Consider the following 16,817-nt stretch of genomic DNA (forward strand, 5'->3'; position numbering starts at 1 on the left):
GAAAAACTGGAGTGGGGAATGCTACAAGTAGAGAGGAGAAACTCATATTTCCATGTCTGGTTTGTATGCAGTCATGACTGGGTTTTGGAGGGTGAAGCCAATGTATCCCAGAGGTCATCCTACTAGATAGACAGGGAGGGAGGTGAGAATGCAATGTGAAATATTGGTTAGCACTGAGAAGAAAATCAAATGCAATTTTTTGTTATAATATCTATACCATGATACATTTAGAAAAGAAAAATATAGTTTTTATTTTTAAAAAACTTTCAGATTTATGTTTCCTTTGTAGGGCATTTGATTGATTGTAAATGAAAATCAATGTGTTCATTTAGGCTTCATGGTAAATTATATAACTAACCCTATTTTAAAACTGATAAATGATGTTCACCAAACAGGAAATTAGAAGAAATGGTTTGGAATAGAGAATCAAATTTATTTATAACTTCCTCCAAAAAAGAGGAGGGAGAATTGAAAATATATACCCCTAATTCCTTAAGGCATAGGAAATTTTGACCTCTTTCCTTAAATACTATCATTTGTCATTAGACATTTCTGTTTCGCAACCTTAAAAATTAAAGTGGGAGCCTGTTGTCCTTTAATTTTCTACTTATTAGAATTTATAATCCTTCCTTTTTTTTTTTTTGTTTTTTTAAAGATGGAGTTTCTCTCTTGTTGCCCAGGCTGGAGTGCAATGGTGCAACCTCAGCTCATTGCAACCTCTGCTTCCCAGGTTAAAGTGATTCTCCTGTCTCAGCCTCCCGAGCAGCTGGAATTACAGGCACCCACCACCACACCTGGCTAACTTTTTGTATTTTTAGTAGAGATGGGATTTCACCATGTAGGCTAGGCTGGTCTTGAACTCCTGAACTCAGGTGATCCACATGCCTCGGCCTCTCAAAGTGCTGAGATTACAGGCGTAAGCCACTGCGCCAGGCCTGTATTTTTTTCTTAAAAACGCTTTCATTTAAAATACTAGATAATTCAATTTGTCTATTCATTCCAAGTTGGAAATTAATCTGTTGGGCTTGAGGCTACGCAGCTTAATCTATAGGTGGGGATGTCCAAAGATACATGAATATTTCCAGTACTGTGAGACACTGGGATTTTCAAATATTGCTGACATCTTAATCAAAGCTCTGCTGATTACTTGGGAGTTGGGCCCTTTGAGAGATGAAGTAAATCAACCTAGCCCACTGACAAGTTACATTAGTACGGTTGTAAGGTTTTTTTCTCAAATTTTAAAAAGTGTGATTTTTATATAATTCTGTATTTTACACTTGCAGAAATTTTGCATTGTATTTATCAGATTCTTCATGGTGTTATCCATAGTTAGCATTGTGAAATGAAAAGAGATGTTTCAACCAGTGGCCATTGCCATCATGAAATACTCACATTTCAAGGGAAGAGGGATGCTTTTGGACTCAATTGATGTCAATTTAGAAACATTTTGCATTATGCTATATTCCTAGAGCTTCAAAGTATTTATAATTTTTATAAAATTATATAATATCAAAGTGAAGGAAGCAAGTTTACACAATTGGTGTATGAAATTGAGTTGTATCCATCTGAATTTTTACAAATGAGTGTGGTTTTGTCTTTTATTTGAGCCTCACAACCTCATAATAGAATGTGTATGTTGTTACTATTCCCACTCTATAGAGAAAGAGACTGGGGTTTAGAAAACTATGACTTGGCCAGGCTTGTACCACCAGTGACAGGCACAGTGACGGAGTATTCATCCTCCAAATAATGTCTGACTCCATCGTGGATTAGGGCTTTCCTCAAACGTCATCTCCTCAAATAACCCCTCCCTATAAATCAGCCCAATAGATAGCCACCTCTCCCCTTCTCCACTTCATCACCCCTTGGTCCATTCCACTGCGATATTTTCTCTATAGCACTTCTGTATTTAAAATCATCATATTGGTGCACTTGTGTGTTGCCCTTTTTCCCCTTAGAACGTAAGCTTCATGAAGACTGAGACCTGTTTTGTTTTCAGTGGTGTCCCTGGCACGTAGCATCATGCTTGACAACTTCATGTCTCTGTGACTAATGATTGAATTTTGTCATTGATACCTGTGATATTAAGCATCATGATTTTGGCTCATGGTATACCCCATTACAGTTATTTAGCCAGGGTTTGATTCCCATGTACTCCAACCTGAAATCTACAATCAGAATACACCAAGTATGTTACATGTAATTGGTCTGCTCCAAAGCTGTGGCAGGTAGCGTGGACTGCATCCTGTTAGAGGACCTGAACTCCATGTGTGTGCCTTAATCTCATTTCTGACATTTAACTGTCACCCTTCCTGCCCACCACCCTGAGAGAAGTTCTGAAGTATTCGAACAGTGTGTTACACAGCCCCAGCATGTTTTACAGTGAGCCAGGGCAGTCATGGAGAGGTCTCTTGTTCTGGAGTTTTGCACAGATAAAGGGAGGATATAGTTTTGAGAGGAATGCTATAACTACAAAGTGCATCCTGAAGGCCATTTAGCTCACAATGAAGGTCTGTGTTTTAAAATAGCACTATAACAAAGTAACTACAGAGTTTTGGCAAGGGCTTCAACTATTTATAGAACTAAGTAAGGAATAGTAAATAGTGCCACAGTACCCAGTTCTCCCTTGCCATAACCCCAAACTTATAAGAAGCACTATAATTATATTTTTCTACTTAAAAAAACTCGTAGTAGCCATTATCAGTTTAACTATACGGAAGCTCAGGCTGAGATTTCTTTTTTAAATGCATAGTTTTGATTTTCAGCAGCTGCACTGGGTCTTTAATCATATATTATCTTTATGAAGCCTTTTTCTAACATATGTTAATTGGCTGTTTTCTGTGACAAATTATGAGCTCTTACTTTGATGAGGTTCAATTGCAATCATGTTGGAGTCGAGTACGTAGAGTTTCCACCCCTGCTGGCTCCTCAAACCACTACAAACATCCGCACGTCACTACAGTGCTGAGTAATGGCAGGATTTGGGCTGGCTGATTTCTCTACAGATTTTTTTTTCCACAGGATATTTTCAGCTTCTTTGTACTAAATCTGTTGCAGGGTTTGCCCTTTTTAGCAGAAGCATGCTCTAAAATTAACATCAAATCTTATTGGAGATTACTATAATACATGAGAAATATTTCATAATTCAACATCCAGTGTCTGTTCTGCTTTGCTAAAATTTTAGTACATTTATTACACATTTTTAAAAGTCAGTCAGTTGTAAGGCTGGAAAGTATTTTCTAGATCATCAGCATTTTGTAACAAATATTTTGAATTTTCCTCTTTTGAGAGGGATACAGTTATTAAGTGAATAGATGATCAGGTATATATTTAATTATCATAAAGAAAACGCACATAATGGTTTTCCTGGCATTACCAAATATATCACTATGTTAAAAATTCCATTGTATTTTCGTTTTTCTTTGCAGTTACATCTGTTGGTCGAGTCATAAGAACAATTACATGTCCCATCAAGGCTAATGTCCTATAAGATGCATAGCATGTATTTCAATTCTCTAACAGTTTTTAATGTATGATTAGGATGAACAGATATGTTCTAATCCATCTGCTCTGAGAACTGTGACAGCCTGCATCAAGTACCAGCAGATGATCAGTGATAGCCATAATTAGAATAGATATAAAAATACAGTGCATTTGTTTATATTCACAAGAAAGTAGGGTAATTGATTAAAGCCTTCAGAACCTGTGTCAGACACCAGTCATAGTGGGATTAATTTAACTGTTTCTGCTTTGACATCAAAATATTCTAGGTAAACTGCTGCAGTTGTTCAAAATCTAAATCTATGGATCAAATTTTCATACAGGTATTAGACTTTAGAATCAGATGAGCCAGATGTGAATAGGAGCTACTCCTCCTCATGAGGCTGTTTTTAATCAGTCATTTCCCTGGAGTAGCACACAATCAATGAGCTCTAAATCCTGAGGCTACCTGCGCTTGTAGGAAGGCCTGGGAACATCATTACAGAACTTACAATTGGGCACATGTGAAAAAATTAGAGCAGAAATTAAGGGTAAGAAAGGTTAACTTCAGAAGTCTTACTTTGGTACTGCTTTTTTAGAGGGAGGTAAAGAGATAATTTCAAATGCTAAAAAAAATAGAATATTAAGCCCAACTTCTAAATGCAGAGAATTTATATTAAAAGATCATTATAAGCAAGCCAAATAAAAGTTATTATTGATTTATGTTAGCCAGAACTGTTTAAACACGTGTATTATTTCGAGAATGTACATGTGGGTCCATTTCAGGATAAGTAAATAAATGTAAAGATTCTTTTTTTTTTTTTTTTTTGAGACGGAGTCTCGCTCTGTCGCCCAGGCTGGACTGCAGTGGCGCGATCTCGGCTCACTGCAAGCTCCGCCTCCCGGGTTCACGCCATTCTCCTGCCTCAGCCTCCCGAGTAGCTGGGACTACAGGCGCCCGCTACCACGCCCGGCTAATTTTTTGTATTTTTAGTAGAGACGGGGTTTCACCGTGTTAGCCAGGATGGTCTCGATCTCCTGACCTCGTGATCCGCCCGCCTCGGCCTCCCAAAGTGCTGGGATTACAGGCGTGAGCCACCGCGCCCGGCCATAAATGTAAAGATTCTTTTTCGCTAGTACCTCTGCAGCTGTATAGAATGGCTTCAGAAGTCCTATGTGATACTTTGGTGTGCAGTCAATTGACACACTGTGTCTGGAGCTTGATAAGACACATGCTTAACTGGCTTTAAGAAAATAAACCAAGGTAAAGAACAATGTGTGAATGAAACAGAGAACTTGGCACTTGACTGTATGGAAGCCCATGAGCCATGTGGTTTAATTGGGGCCAGTTGGGATCATTTAATGATTGCTGTCAGAAGATCAGATTTAATTCTCCTTATAAGAAGACCACAGTGGGATAGAGTTAAACAAATTGTCATCAGAGGTTTCAGATGAACAAAGCCTTAATTAGGTTGATTAGGATGCTGTAAAAGAGATGAAGAGAAATAGAAAAATTGATGAATCACTGAGTTCCATGTTGAGCCACATATAATAGCAATATCATATATATTTTCAGAGATAGTATTATAGCATTTTGAACATCACATATTTGAGCATGTAAAGTTTATGTGTAAACCTTCTAAATGTGAAGGTTTAGAGATAAAAATAAATGACATTCCACTTAAATAACAGATGATTTATCTAGCATTTTCTCTTTAATGTACAACAAAAACATTGGCAGGGGGACAATGGTATTTCTTCCCATTTCAAGGTCATCTTTAAATGTTAAGTAAATTGGAAAATAAATAATGAAAGAAGCAAATTATTTTCAAGGACATAATTTTCAATCATTTAACATAATATTTGAATGCAGAGTAAAATAAAGCTTTTACTGAGAACGTCCTTTTAGGCATTCACACCACGATCTTAATAATATTGTGATTATTTACTGGTGATAATACTCAAGACAACTCAGGTGTCTTAAAATGTACTCTTATTGTTTTATTTACACATTTCGACAGACTAAAATGTGTTTTTCCATGTGCTGTGCACACATGTGCACACATGCATAAATGTATCAGTAAGACTGAAATATGTGTTCAACACTTATAGGCATATGAGAAAAATATTTTTAGAGTATTTCCATTTTAATCATGAAATATGATATATTAAAGATGAAGAATACAACGAACATAATTTTTTTCTAACAGGGTCATGAGATGCCTGGGAATTTAGATGTTTTTATCATAATAGCATGAAAATCTATAATAGCAACATCTCCAACTTCTAGCCTAGCTTGCTTTACAGACTATTTTGTTTGACTGAGGTTGATGTTGTATAGTGCTTAACTTGCTTTGTTCAATAACAGCAACAAAAATCCAGCTGCATGTGCTTACTGAGAGGTTAGAGCTGGGGAACAGAACACAATCTGATGTTAAATTGTAGCTCTTGCTTTGTCATAAGACAGTGCAGGCTTTACCTTTGTGGTGAGCCCTACCACATCACTCAGAGGCCTTTGAAAGAAAACATGGTGGCTGCACTGTTGTGAAAAATTAGAAAAACAAAGACGATAGAACCCTGAATTAATTACCTAATATGATGTGGAAAGACTAAAAGCTGTGGTAGGGTTGGATAGCACAAGGTTCTTCACATATTTAGACCATTTGGAGTTTATTTTGGCATGGGAATAGAGAATGCTGTTTTAGCTGCAGTGTGAAAAAAGTGTCCAAGACAAAATAGACCATGGATAACTATGACAGGGAGACTGTGCTTCCCTCACAGTTATTAAATTGTTTATAATGCAATACAATTGTATAAAGGTATGTGTCTCCTAAATTCTGGAACTGTGTAAATAAAATGATGTATGTCAGGGATAATGGCAGGTTAGGCCCACTTATTAAATTAATTGCAGGGGTTTTGAAAACGAGTTCCTTTTTAGCCTTATTATATTTCTGACATACATTTCATCTCTTTTTGTCCTTGGGGAAAGATATTAAAGTAGGACTAGAAGCATTAATGTAGAGTTTTCAGCAGCCGTGGTCATTGGGAAAATTGATATATTTCCCTAGTTATTTCCACTTTTGCAGCCTGAAGCTCTTCCGTAGCTGATATGTAAGAGAAACTTCTTAATTTTTTTAACACTGTAAATTTATTCTTCATTTGGTGATTATTGTTACAGGATAAATGAGGCATTATCTGTCAGAATTGCTAATCATTAGCTTTGGAAAGTGAGATCTTCATGGTAAATGTAAGGACTACACTGTTCACTTGATAGCATTACTATATGATAGGACTTTCACTTTATGCCTTCAAACGGAAGCAATCATACGAGCAGTAGGCCATGTTCCCAGTACTACTGTGTACCCAGGATTCACATATAGTACCACATGTTATGATCATAACCATCCTACAAATGAAGATTTTTTTCCCAGTTATGGGTAGGGCAAGGAAACAACAGTTCCAAGGGATTAAATAATCAGTCTGGAGTCACACAGCGTCCAAGTACCAAGCTAGAATTCTAACCCTGTCTTTTCTGACCCCAAAATCCATTTAACTTCCAATTCTCAGTATCAATTATTCTAATTCCACATAGGAGATGCTATATAAATGTGGCGAAGTATTAAGTGAGGTTATCAATCTGCTTCTATATAAGCAAAAATAGTAAAATATTTTTAGTAGTAGTCAGTAAAAGTAGAAGCTGAAGAAAAGAAAATACATCAGTTGAGAGATACACATCTTAACTGATTGTCAGTCAACTAATAGTCATTAGCTCTTTCTATATGTTTGACACTAGGGTATATATTGTGGATAAAACGGTGAAACAAACAAATATAACAGATGTTGAGGAAGACAAGCAAACATACAGTTTCAATTGTTGCGAGTGCTGCAAAGGAGAAGGACTAAGTGCTTAGATCTTATGAGAAGGAAATTCAATGTCATCAGGAGGGCGTGGAGTACTTCCTGAGGAGGTGAAACTGAAGCTGAGACAGAAGGGAGGAGAAGTTAAGGAGGTACAAAAGGAAAGGAGCAACATCCAGGCAGAAAGAATTGCCTAGTACACAAAGGCCTAGTGGCAGGAAGGAGAATGGCAGATGTGAGGAAATGGAAAAGATGGTCAACATTATTTGTATATGTGGTACTATGTTACTGAGACTTGAAGATGGTTCGAAATTCATATTGATACTAAATTGGAATAAATTAGGAAAATAAATTGGCATATGGCATGATGGTATTTATCTAGTGGAAAAGAATAGCTGTTCTTTTATTACCCTTAGAAGAATGAGTCTTGGGTATGTGATTTGGAAATAAACTCAGATTGCACTCATAGCTAAGGTAATGGTATATTTATAAAATACATGGTAAGCTTAGAGAGAAATGGAGCAACTTTCAAGGCCAAAGAAATACTCCTCAACTCAAGACATCACGCAGTCGAGCATCAATAGGAGTAGTAATTTGGTTATACCTTTTGAAGTTCAGAATAGCTCCTAATGGAAAAAAAGTAAAAGTTCTGCCTGTTCCTTTTAACCAAAATATAATTGCATGCTTCATACATTTTATCAAACAAATCACAAAATAGAAACCTAAATGTAACTAGATGTAACATATTGAGCAAAGTTTTCCACTTAAAAAGATAATGAATCATTTAATTATTTGATTTAGCAATACTAGGTTTGCAGCAACTGGGCTTATGATCATTTTTGCCCCTTACGATGTATCCAGCTTGTATTTATTTAACAGTATTATTTAGTGTTGTGTGATAGAGTGTGCTCAGTTTTCAGCTTTGAGTTTTTACAAAACATTACTTGAGGATGCTAGTGTTAGTGAAAATGTAAGTCAATCAAAAAGATCTGCTAATATGAATCAAAGAAAACCGGAATTTTTTTTTTGAAAATTGACATCACATATTTCAATGTTTTACCATTATTCATAGGCTGTTTTTATTTAAGTGACTGCATTGTACTTATTGCAGCAAAATACATGCTTTGCAAAGATAAGTTTAGCAGAAGAGAATTAATTTCTTCCCACATCTTTTAATGTGGCATGGCAGTTTCATTCTAAGATCAAAACACATAACTGAAGGTTATGTTTAACTTCTAAATCAAAGTGTTGTGGGAAGATGATTGAAATCTGATGATGACTCAGATACGCTTGATATGTGGTTTTCTTCCTACAGAAACCTTATGTAGAATGCCATTTCCATGTTAGAAAGAACCTAATAGTGAGGAGATTAAATAGTTTCACTATAGATGCAGAGTTTGTGTTATTCACTTTGGTTCCTAGTTTGAATTTTTTTAAAGAACCTCGAGAGACTCAATAACCATAAGAATCTTTTCCCCGTCAGTATATCTTTTTTTTTTTTTAATGTGGGAGCAAACAAATGATTAGCATATTTTACCAGCATGCATTGATTTTTTTTTGCCGGTTTTCATAATTCTTTTTTTTAACCAAAAGTTTTAATGTATCTATTTTGGTTCTTTGCTTGCATATTTTTCATTTGCCTCAAAGGGTAAATTCCAATTATATGACTGCATTAACTGTGTACGATGACTTTTGTAAGGCCTGGTAAACAATAACTGAGATATATCTGCTATTTCAATGAAGTCAATGTGTTTGTTTTCTTATTTTCATTTCTTAAAGCAATCATAATAAAACACTAACCTAGAGCTGACATGAATTTTTCTCAGGTGTTTTAAAGATGGAAATTAAAAATCACGCCCCAGGTCTGAATTGTCCTCATTGTCCCTTATCTGAACCTCTCCAAGGCCTCTGTGTGTGGGGTGTGCAGCACAGCACACTCAGACGGTTCTGCTCAGAGAAGGAAGTGGAGAGTTTTGGTTCCCATTTTACACTTCTGGAACAGTTTAGGGAAGGAAGCACCTTTACACCTTTTATTGTTCGTGGTTGCTGACATCATATCCTTCCCTGACCAGTCTGTGTGCGTGTTTCCTGCCATTCTGTCAAAATTCTTCTGTGCTACTGGGAGAGATTTGTAGGAGGGAAGGAGGGAGGAAGAGGGCAAGAAAGAGTGAGGGAGGGAGGAGGGAAATGGAGGGGGGAGGTATGTGTCACTCAAGGGAACTTGTTTGTAAATGAGATAGCCCAGTGGGAGAATGATCTTTAGCATCTGTCCAGAAGAAATTCTTCTCGACTTGGGTCTCAAACCACTTTGCCTTCATCTGCCTGCTTATGCCAAACTCAAAATGAGCAGAAGCCTGCCATAATGAAGTTCCCCTTTTTAGTAAGCAGCCTCATTTTAGTTTTCTTTTATCTGGGTTGGCATTTTTTCTTTAGAAAAAAAAATGCAGAAGACTGTAACTCTATAGAGTGTAACTATAGTAGAGCATTTCTTCTTCTTTTTTTTTAAATTAGTGATTATTTGTATGTAGCTCTGTCATTTTCTAAGAATGCTTCTTTCCTGTGGAAATAAAGTAGTGGCAAGGCTGTTGGAATTATTTTAAGCTTATGGTTGATTGTACGTAATGAAAGTTCTCAGCGTAACTTGAAATTTTACTACATGTAGGCTAGCTGTTATATTCCTTTTTCATATACACACAAAACAGTTTTACAGATTACTAAAGTTAAATAATCTCTTTCTTCGCCTCTCTAGGCCTCCTACAAATTGATACTTGAAACTGAACTTATAATATAGTTTTTGCATAAAAATTAGGTTAGAGAAAATGTTGTGCTAAGAAAACAATGCGTGAGCTATTGTTGACCTTCCTAATTCTTTAAATTTTTAGTGACAGCCTTGAAATGTGGTGACCCATAATCAAATGTTCTAAACCACGTTTCATGATAGACTTTACTTCATGACCAGTTACTTAGTGTCATCATCACCACATATTACTCTGCACGTGTACTTCATACTAAATTTTGGATTTTAGAAATGTTCTGAAGGCAATACCTCAAGAAATATTTATACAGAAAACAAAAGTTTAGTTCTATTGAAATTTAAACTTGCTTCTCTCTACATTGCTTTGCATATTTCAAAAAAGAAAATATATTCAATGGCATTTTTATCAACCACTTATATATACATAGATACATACACACATTCTCTTTGGCAAAATTTTTTTCCAGCATGTTTTAAGAAATTTTTTTTAAGTCCTTGCTCTGCTCTTTTTAAAAATGGTCTCATTCAAAGTTGTGAAATATGGGGTGATGATATGGAGGAACTCTTCTAAGTTTGGTTCATCAGGAACTCTCTCTGTCTTTCTGAGACTTTTCTCCAAGGATGTTTTGCTGCTTGTTTGGTTATTTGTATTTTGAAATCAGGATCTGTAGATGTTCTTGTCTCTTCTGCCTTATCACCACACTCTAATCTGCTCACCCTGACCTTCCACCTTGAAGTGAATAAGCGCTTAGGCAGGCATAGTCCTGTAAGCCGATAGTGCCACCGGCCTCAGCTAAATGAAAGGAAAGGAAATTGTCCTATATGCATTTGCTGTGGATTCATGGATTGGCTTTCTGTGATAGAGAAAGCTTGTTTGTATCTTTGGGGTGTTAAACGTGCATGGGAAATACCATTCTAACACACTGCTTGCTTCTAAGGTAAGACTATAGGAAACACAGGAAAGTTGCCCCATTGAGTGACATTTAAGACGTTTTCTAAAAATAGATGGACAGTGTCTAGCAACATCAAATATATGATGCAATTATGCTTTGTGGGTTTTTCATATTTTAATGTGATTTCAATATGTTATAACTATTTTTATATGTATTTGTCAAATGTATGTTATTTCTATAACTCTTTAAAATTTTGAACCACCTCCAACATTTAAAATTACAGCTGGAGCAATAGTTTTTGATGAGCACTGTGTGGTCATAATGTTACTCAACATACATATTATGAGAGGCAGAACTGAGCTGCAGTTTAGTAGAGAGGCGTGGGGCAAAAGAGAATGGATAGTCTTAGTATTTAAGCAGCACTTAATCCACCAGAACTAATTATATCATAATAGCTTCTGCAATTAAATAATCACCAAAAACTAAAAAAAAAAAATACCCAAGGTGATAAAGAATTTAGAAATTAAATTAAAGAAATCAGAAGACAGCTAATGGTCAGACCGAATGTGTAACAGCCTTCCTGTTCCAAGAACTTTGAATTGGAGCCAAACAATCTATTAAATAGCCAGGACATTGGCTTAGCATTACATAATACATGTGGGAATTTATCAGGTCCGTTGTCAGACACCAGCTAAAATAAACAGGGAAATTCTGAGCAGTGTGTAAAGTTGTTGCATTCATTGACCTAAAACGAAGTAGAATAATTGGAGCTGTTGCTTGAAAAACCCATTGTGGAATGCTTTCTTGTTAACTTTCACATTTCAGAGCAATTAACTTCCGTTGTGTTCAAATATTTTCAGATGTAATTTAAAACCAAGTAAAGTATGTACTTTTAATATTCTGGGTTTCTTGGGCTTATCTCATGTTATTGATGATCATTTCTCTAATTTTAATTCCTGACCCAGAGATCTCCAGTATGTAATGTGAAGCTTCTGCAATTTTGTATCTTACTCCACAAAGACATGATATGTCTGTTTCTAAATATTTAAATTTAAAGGAAGGATGGCTTGTTATAAAAAATATGGTTATAAATTGAAGAATAATCTTAATTTTGCACCATTTATTTTGTGTCAATGCTTATCTTTTTTGATTCTTGTTATCTAAGATGTAGTTTAAGGGCTTTCAAAAAGAAAAGATCTCACTGCTGATAGATGCTTGTAATCTAAGATTAAATATTCCATATTATTTTTACGGTGTTCTCACAGCAATAATTTTTTTAAAGTAAGATTAAAGGATTTAGATTTAAATTAGTTGACATTTACATATATCAAATAGCACTTTCATAATCGTCCATCCTATTTGCATAACGAGGGACGTTATCATCTCTGCTGTCAAAACAGGAGATTGTTTTCCCTTCAGAAATGAATTAGCTGCCCTACTTAGCATACACAGGTACATAAAGGTTCATTAACTCTCTGATTTAGGTAATTTTTCATAACAGAGGGGTGAAATTGTCACCTAATTTCATTAAAAAGATTAGGAAACTTTTTACAAAAAAAAATACATTTCAAGTGTTAGTCTTTAAAAAAGCATAGTTTGCATCATTTAAATGACTTTTTAAATTACTTATGAGATCATTTTAATTGTTAAAAAATAAAACATTCCTACTTGATCTGCTCCTGTCTGTGATATACCATATACTTTTAACAAAAAAGTTATTTTTATTCATTTTATTGCTTTAGCTCCATATAGTTTATTTCCTTGATAAAATTAGAATATGATAGTTCTTATGAAACTGACTTGCTGTTAAGAGTGGTATTTAATTTTTCTTTTTTGTTCAGCAGGAACGAATGCAGGAATTTGGGAACTGAGCTGTGCAAGTGCTGAAGAAGGAGATTTGTTTGGAGGAAACAGGAAAGAGAAAGAAAAGGAAGGAAAAAATACATAATTTCAGGGACGAGAGAGAGAAGAAAAACGGGGACTATGGGGAGAAAAAAGATTCAGATTACGAGGATTATGGATGAACGTAACAGACAGGTGAGTGGAGTAAACTTTTTTTGTATCATTATTTATTAATTATATTTTCTCCACATATGTTAAGGGTACAGAAAATATCTTGAATCTGTAAATATCTATTAAGAGAAGTTTGGGTTAATTAAATGTGGCCAGTTAAAGTGCTGATAGTCTCTTATATATAAAGGAGAAAAAAATCACTTTATCTGTCAGAAACATAGTTTACACATTTGTGATTATTCACTTTTTACTTCAACACGAATTTGAAATGGGAAGTGTAGTTGTGTGACATGAATAGCTTGATAATTAAGAGTTAATCAGCATAACATTGCTACATTGCACGCATCATCAAACAAAGATATTCTTATATTCATGGGAACTAGACCTTTTGTGGTCATTCACTTAAAGGTTTATAATATAGGATAAATATCCTGTATGAAAATGGCTTTCATTTTATTCATAGTAAATGAGATTTTGAAACACATCCAAACATTTTAACATTGTGCTGACAACAACAACAAAGAAAACACCCACACAAGATATTAATAACTTAAAACATATAGGCAAGGACTATCGGTTAATTCATACCATTTTAAATCTGAATTTGATAAACATAGAGGCAGATGGTGTTACAATTTTTTTCTAGAATGCCAATGATAATGTCTGTGTGATACAATTAATCTGTTGTGAAGACTTTACACATTCAAATGCTCAATTCGGCATTAAAGACTTGTATATCATGAATGCCTGCAATTTGACTCTATTTTTCTTCACACTAGGGGAGAGTGGATTTAGTTAGGCTATGTAAGGACAGTTGGGTAGTTTGTATAACGTTAAATATCAAATAATGGTCCTGGGAGAAATTATAGTACTGCTGGGTCCCAACCATCTCATATGGATCATGGAACCTGCAGAGAAGACGTTTCTGGACTGTGGAAGAGAGGAGTGTTTTGCCTACTTTTCGGTTACACTGAAGAAGGCTACACAGTAGCCCTGGGGACAACCACCAGACTGTAATTTCCCCACAAATGTAGACACTCATGTCCTCTATTGTCCTGTTTTGTCTTCTTGGACATACAAATAGGACTAGAACTGATTGATTCATTTTTTTAAATGTAATGTTTCATGTGTAAACTATAATGAATAGGAATTAATTATTTCTTGCATCAAAGTCAGTATGCCATTAAAAAGTAGAGAAACTTTTAGGTTTTCAAGTTTATACTCCTCTAAATTATTATATATTTTCAGGTACACACAACTTGAACTATTTTTGGCTGCATGTTTAGCTAGAGGGTGAATAATACTAAGATTTATGGTGGATTCCTTTAGTGTTTTCATGCACATCGTTTCTTGCTGTGGATCAAGCCAAAGAGCAATCATTGTGTCAATAGAAAACCGCTATTTTTTAATTGGCCTATAGCTTGAAATTGAAATTAAGACTGAAATATTGAATGTCATGTAACACTGTTTGGACCTTGTTATTTGGACCAGAACCTACTTTGAGTATAGTCAAAAACATATGAATTAGCATTTGCACTTTATTACCAATACCAGATAATTTTTAGGTTTATGATATTCATTATATCTTCTTTTGCTTGCAAAGTTAGAAGAAAATTTTTGCAGGTTGAATTCATGAGCTTTTATTATGCTTTATTAGAAAAAACAGGGATACAAGATTTTTTAATTTCTATTTTTAATTATTATGGGTACATAATAGTTGTATATAATATGGAATACATGTGATGTTTTGATACAGGTATACAATGTGCAGTGATCAAAATCAGGGTAATTGAGGTATACCTACCTCAAGCATTTATCATTTCTTTGTATTAGGAACATTCCAATTCTACTCTTTTAATTACTTTCAAATATATAATAAATTCTTGTTAACTGTAGTCACCCTATGTACTACCAAATTCTAGATCTTATTCATTTTACCTATTTTTGTATCCATTAAACATCCCCACTTTATCCCCTCCCCACTCCATGCCCAGCTACCCTTCCCAGCCTATAGTAACCATCAGTCTACTCTCTATCTCAGTGAGTTCAATTTTTAAAAAAAAAAGTTTAGCTCCCACACGAGTGAGAACATGCAAAATGTGTCCTTCTGTGCCTGGCTTATTTCACTTAACATAATGTCCTCCAGTTAGTTTCACTCATGTTGTAACAAATGACAGGATTTCTAGGGATACAAGAATTTTAAAGCCAGGAGTGGTAGTTCATGCTTGTAATCCCAACACTTTGAGATGCAGATCACTGGAGCCCAGGAGTTCAAGACCAGCCTGCGCAACATAAGGAGATGCAATCTCTTATTTTAAAAAGTTAAAAAAAAAATAACTGGGTGTGGTAGTGGCATGCACCTGTGTTCCCAACCACCTGGGGACCACTAGGACCCGAGATGTCAAAACTGCAGTGAGCCATGATCATGTTACTACTACACTTCAACCTGGGCAACAGAGTGAGACCCTGTCTCAAAAAAACAAAAAACAAACAAACAAACAAACAAACAAAGAATCTTAATGTCGCACTTTTGAGCTAATAATTGAATATCTTTTCTTTATTTATATATAGTTGCAGCTACAGTGGCTGTTACCCTCATCCAGGTTAGAAGTCATAATAACTTTAGAAGAAGAAAACTTATTTAAATTCAGCTTAGTTTGACTTATCATTTTTTTAAATTCTGAAGACAGATTTCTTGATTTTATTCTTTAGAATTTAGGGTATATTTATTCTTTTCTCCAGTCTTTAGATACAGTAGTCCTGTAAGTTCAATACTTTTAAACAGAATTAGTAAAATTGAAATCCACCATGTTTTAATATATATTTCAGTGATTATTTTAGAGGCTATTGACAATTTCAAACATCTTACATATAAATGCTTGTCTTGTGCACCTCTCACCTACTATGAGAGCAGTTGTAAGAGTCATTTGGGAAAGAGCCTAAATTATGTAGGTCACTTCTAATAAACAAAACCAGCAAATCTGAAACAGCGTATCATACCGTGTAGAGGCACCCGTAACCTGGGCTTTCTTTCAACTGTGTATTCACATGTTGCAAAGAAAAATGCTTTGCCCTCTTTGAAGCTGCCCCACTGTAGACTGTCCAGTAGAACCTCACGCAATGGCTCACTGTCATCTTTTCTTAAAAGTTGTCAAAGACTGCTCTGCCATTGCACTTGTTTATTTAGCTATACACAGAACAAGTTATGTTTTTTCCAGAAAAAGAAATACTGACTTCAAGTGTGAAATGAAATATTACAGCACTGATGTGATAAGTTGTATATCATTAAGAAATAAAACTGTTGTGAAATAGAATGGCTGTTTAAATTGAATTTTACCTTTACTTTAGCTGTCTTTCATAATGGAAGCAGGGAACAGCTCAAATTCAGAAACATCAATACATAAAATAGTTTAGGTGAGAATAAAAATTGACAGCTCAAATTCAGAAACATCAATACATAAAATAGTTTAGGTGAGAATAAAAATTGACAGCTTTTTTATTTAAAAAATTTTTTTGGCATTTCCAAGTTTACAAAAACTATTTCTTTCTTAGTTTCAAGCTTAGACAACATGGATTTCTTAAGCAAGTATGTAAAAATAACATTATGAATTGTTAATTTATCTTACAGAAATTTTCAGACAACCTAATAAAAGTAGTTACCAATTATGTGCCAAGAACTATATATATATATAATTACAATCAATTTTTATTAATAAGTCCCATTTTATGGCTGAATAATTCATTTATCTGTGAAATCAACAAATATTACTAGACTGCAGTGTACCTAACACTAAGTATTCAGTGGTGAACAAGAATCT

The 16,817-nt window shown here is 34.8% G+C and overlaps 1 protein-coding gene across 50 annotated transcripts in view; it reads left to right on the top strand.

Annotated features, from left to right (window-relative positions):
- MEF2C (myocyte enhancer factor 2C) overlaps positions 1-16,817 on the top strand; it is a 166,380-nt gene that overhangs the window by 51,126 nt on the left and 98,437 nt on the right. For 22 of the 50 annotated variants that reach the window (XM_009448872.5, XM_054684201.2, XM_063810299.1 and 19 more), the window contains one exon: positions 12,828-13,023. In XM_009448872.5, coding sequence (XP_009447147.1) covers positions 12,970-13,023 — 54 coding nt within the window. In that variant the 5' untranslated portion in view covers positions 12,828-12,969. Of the gene's footprint in view, positions 1-9,474; positions 9,719-12,359; positions 12,439-12,827; positions 13,024-16,817 lie in introns of those variants that run through there. The other 28 variants (XM_054684198.2, XM_054684205.2, XM_054684202.2 and 25 more) reach the window with 5 other exon arrangements.

This window comes from Pan troglodytes, chromosome 4 (genome assembly GCF_028858775.2).
Source record: "Pan troglodytes isolate AG18354 chromosome 4, NHGRI_mPanTro3-v2.0_pri, whole genome shotgun sequence".
Classification (NCBI taxonomy): Eukaryota; Metazoa; Chordata; class Mammalia; order Primates; family Hominidae; genus Pan; species Pan troglodytes.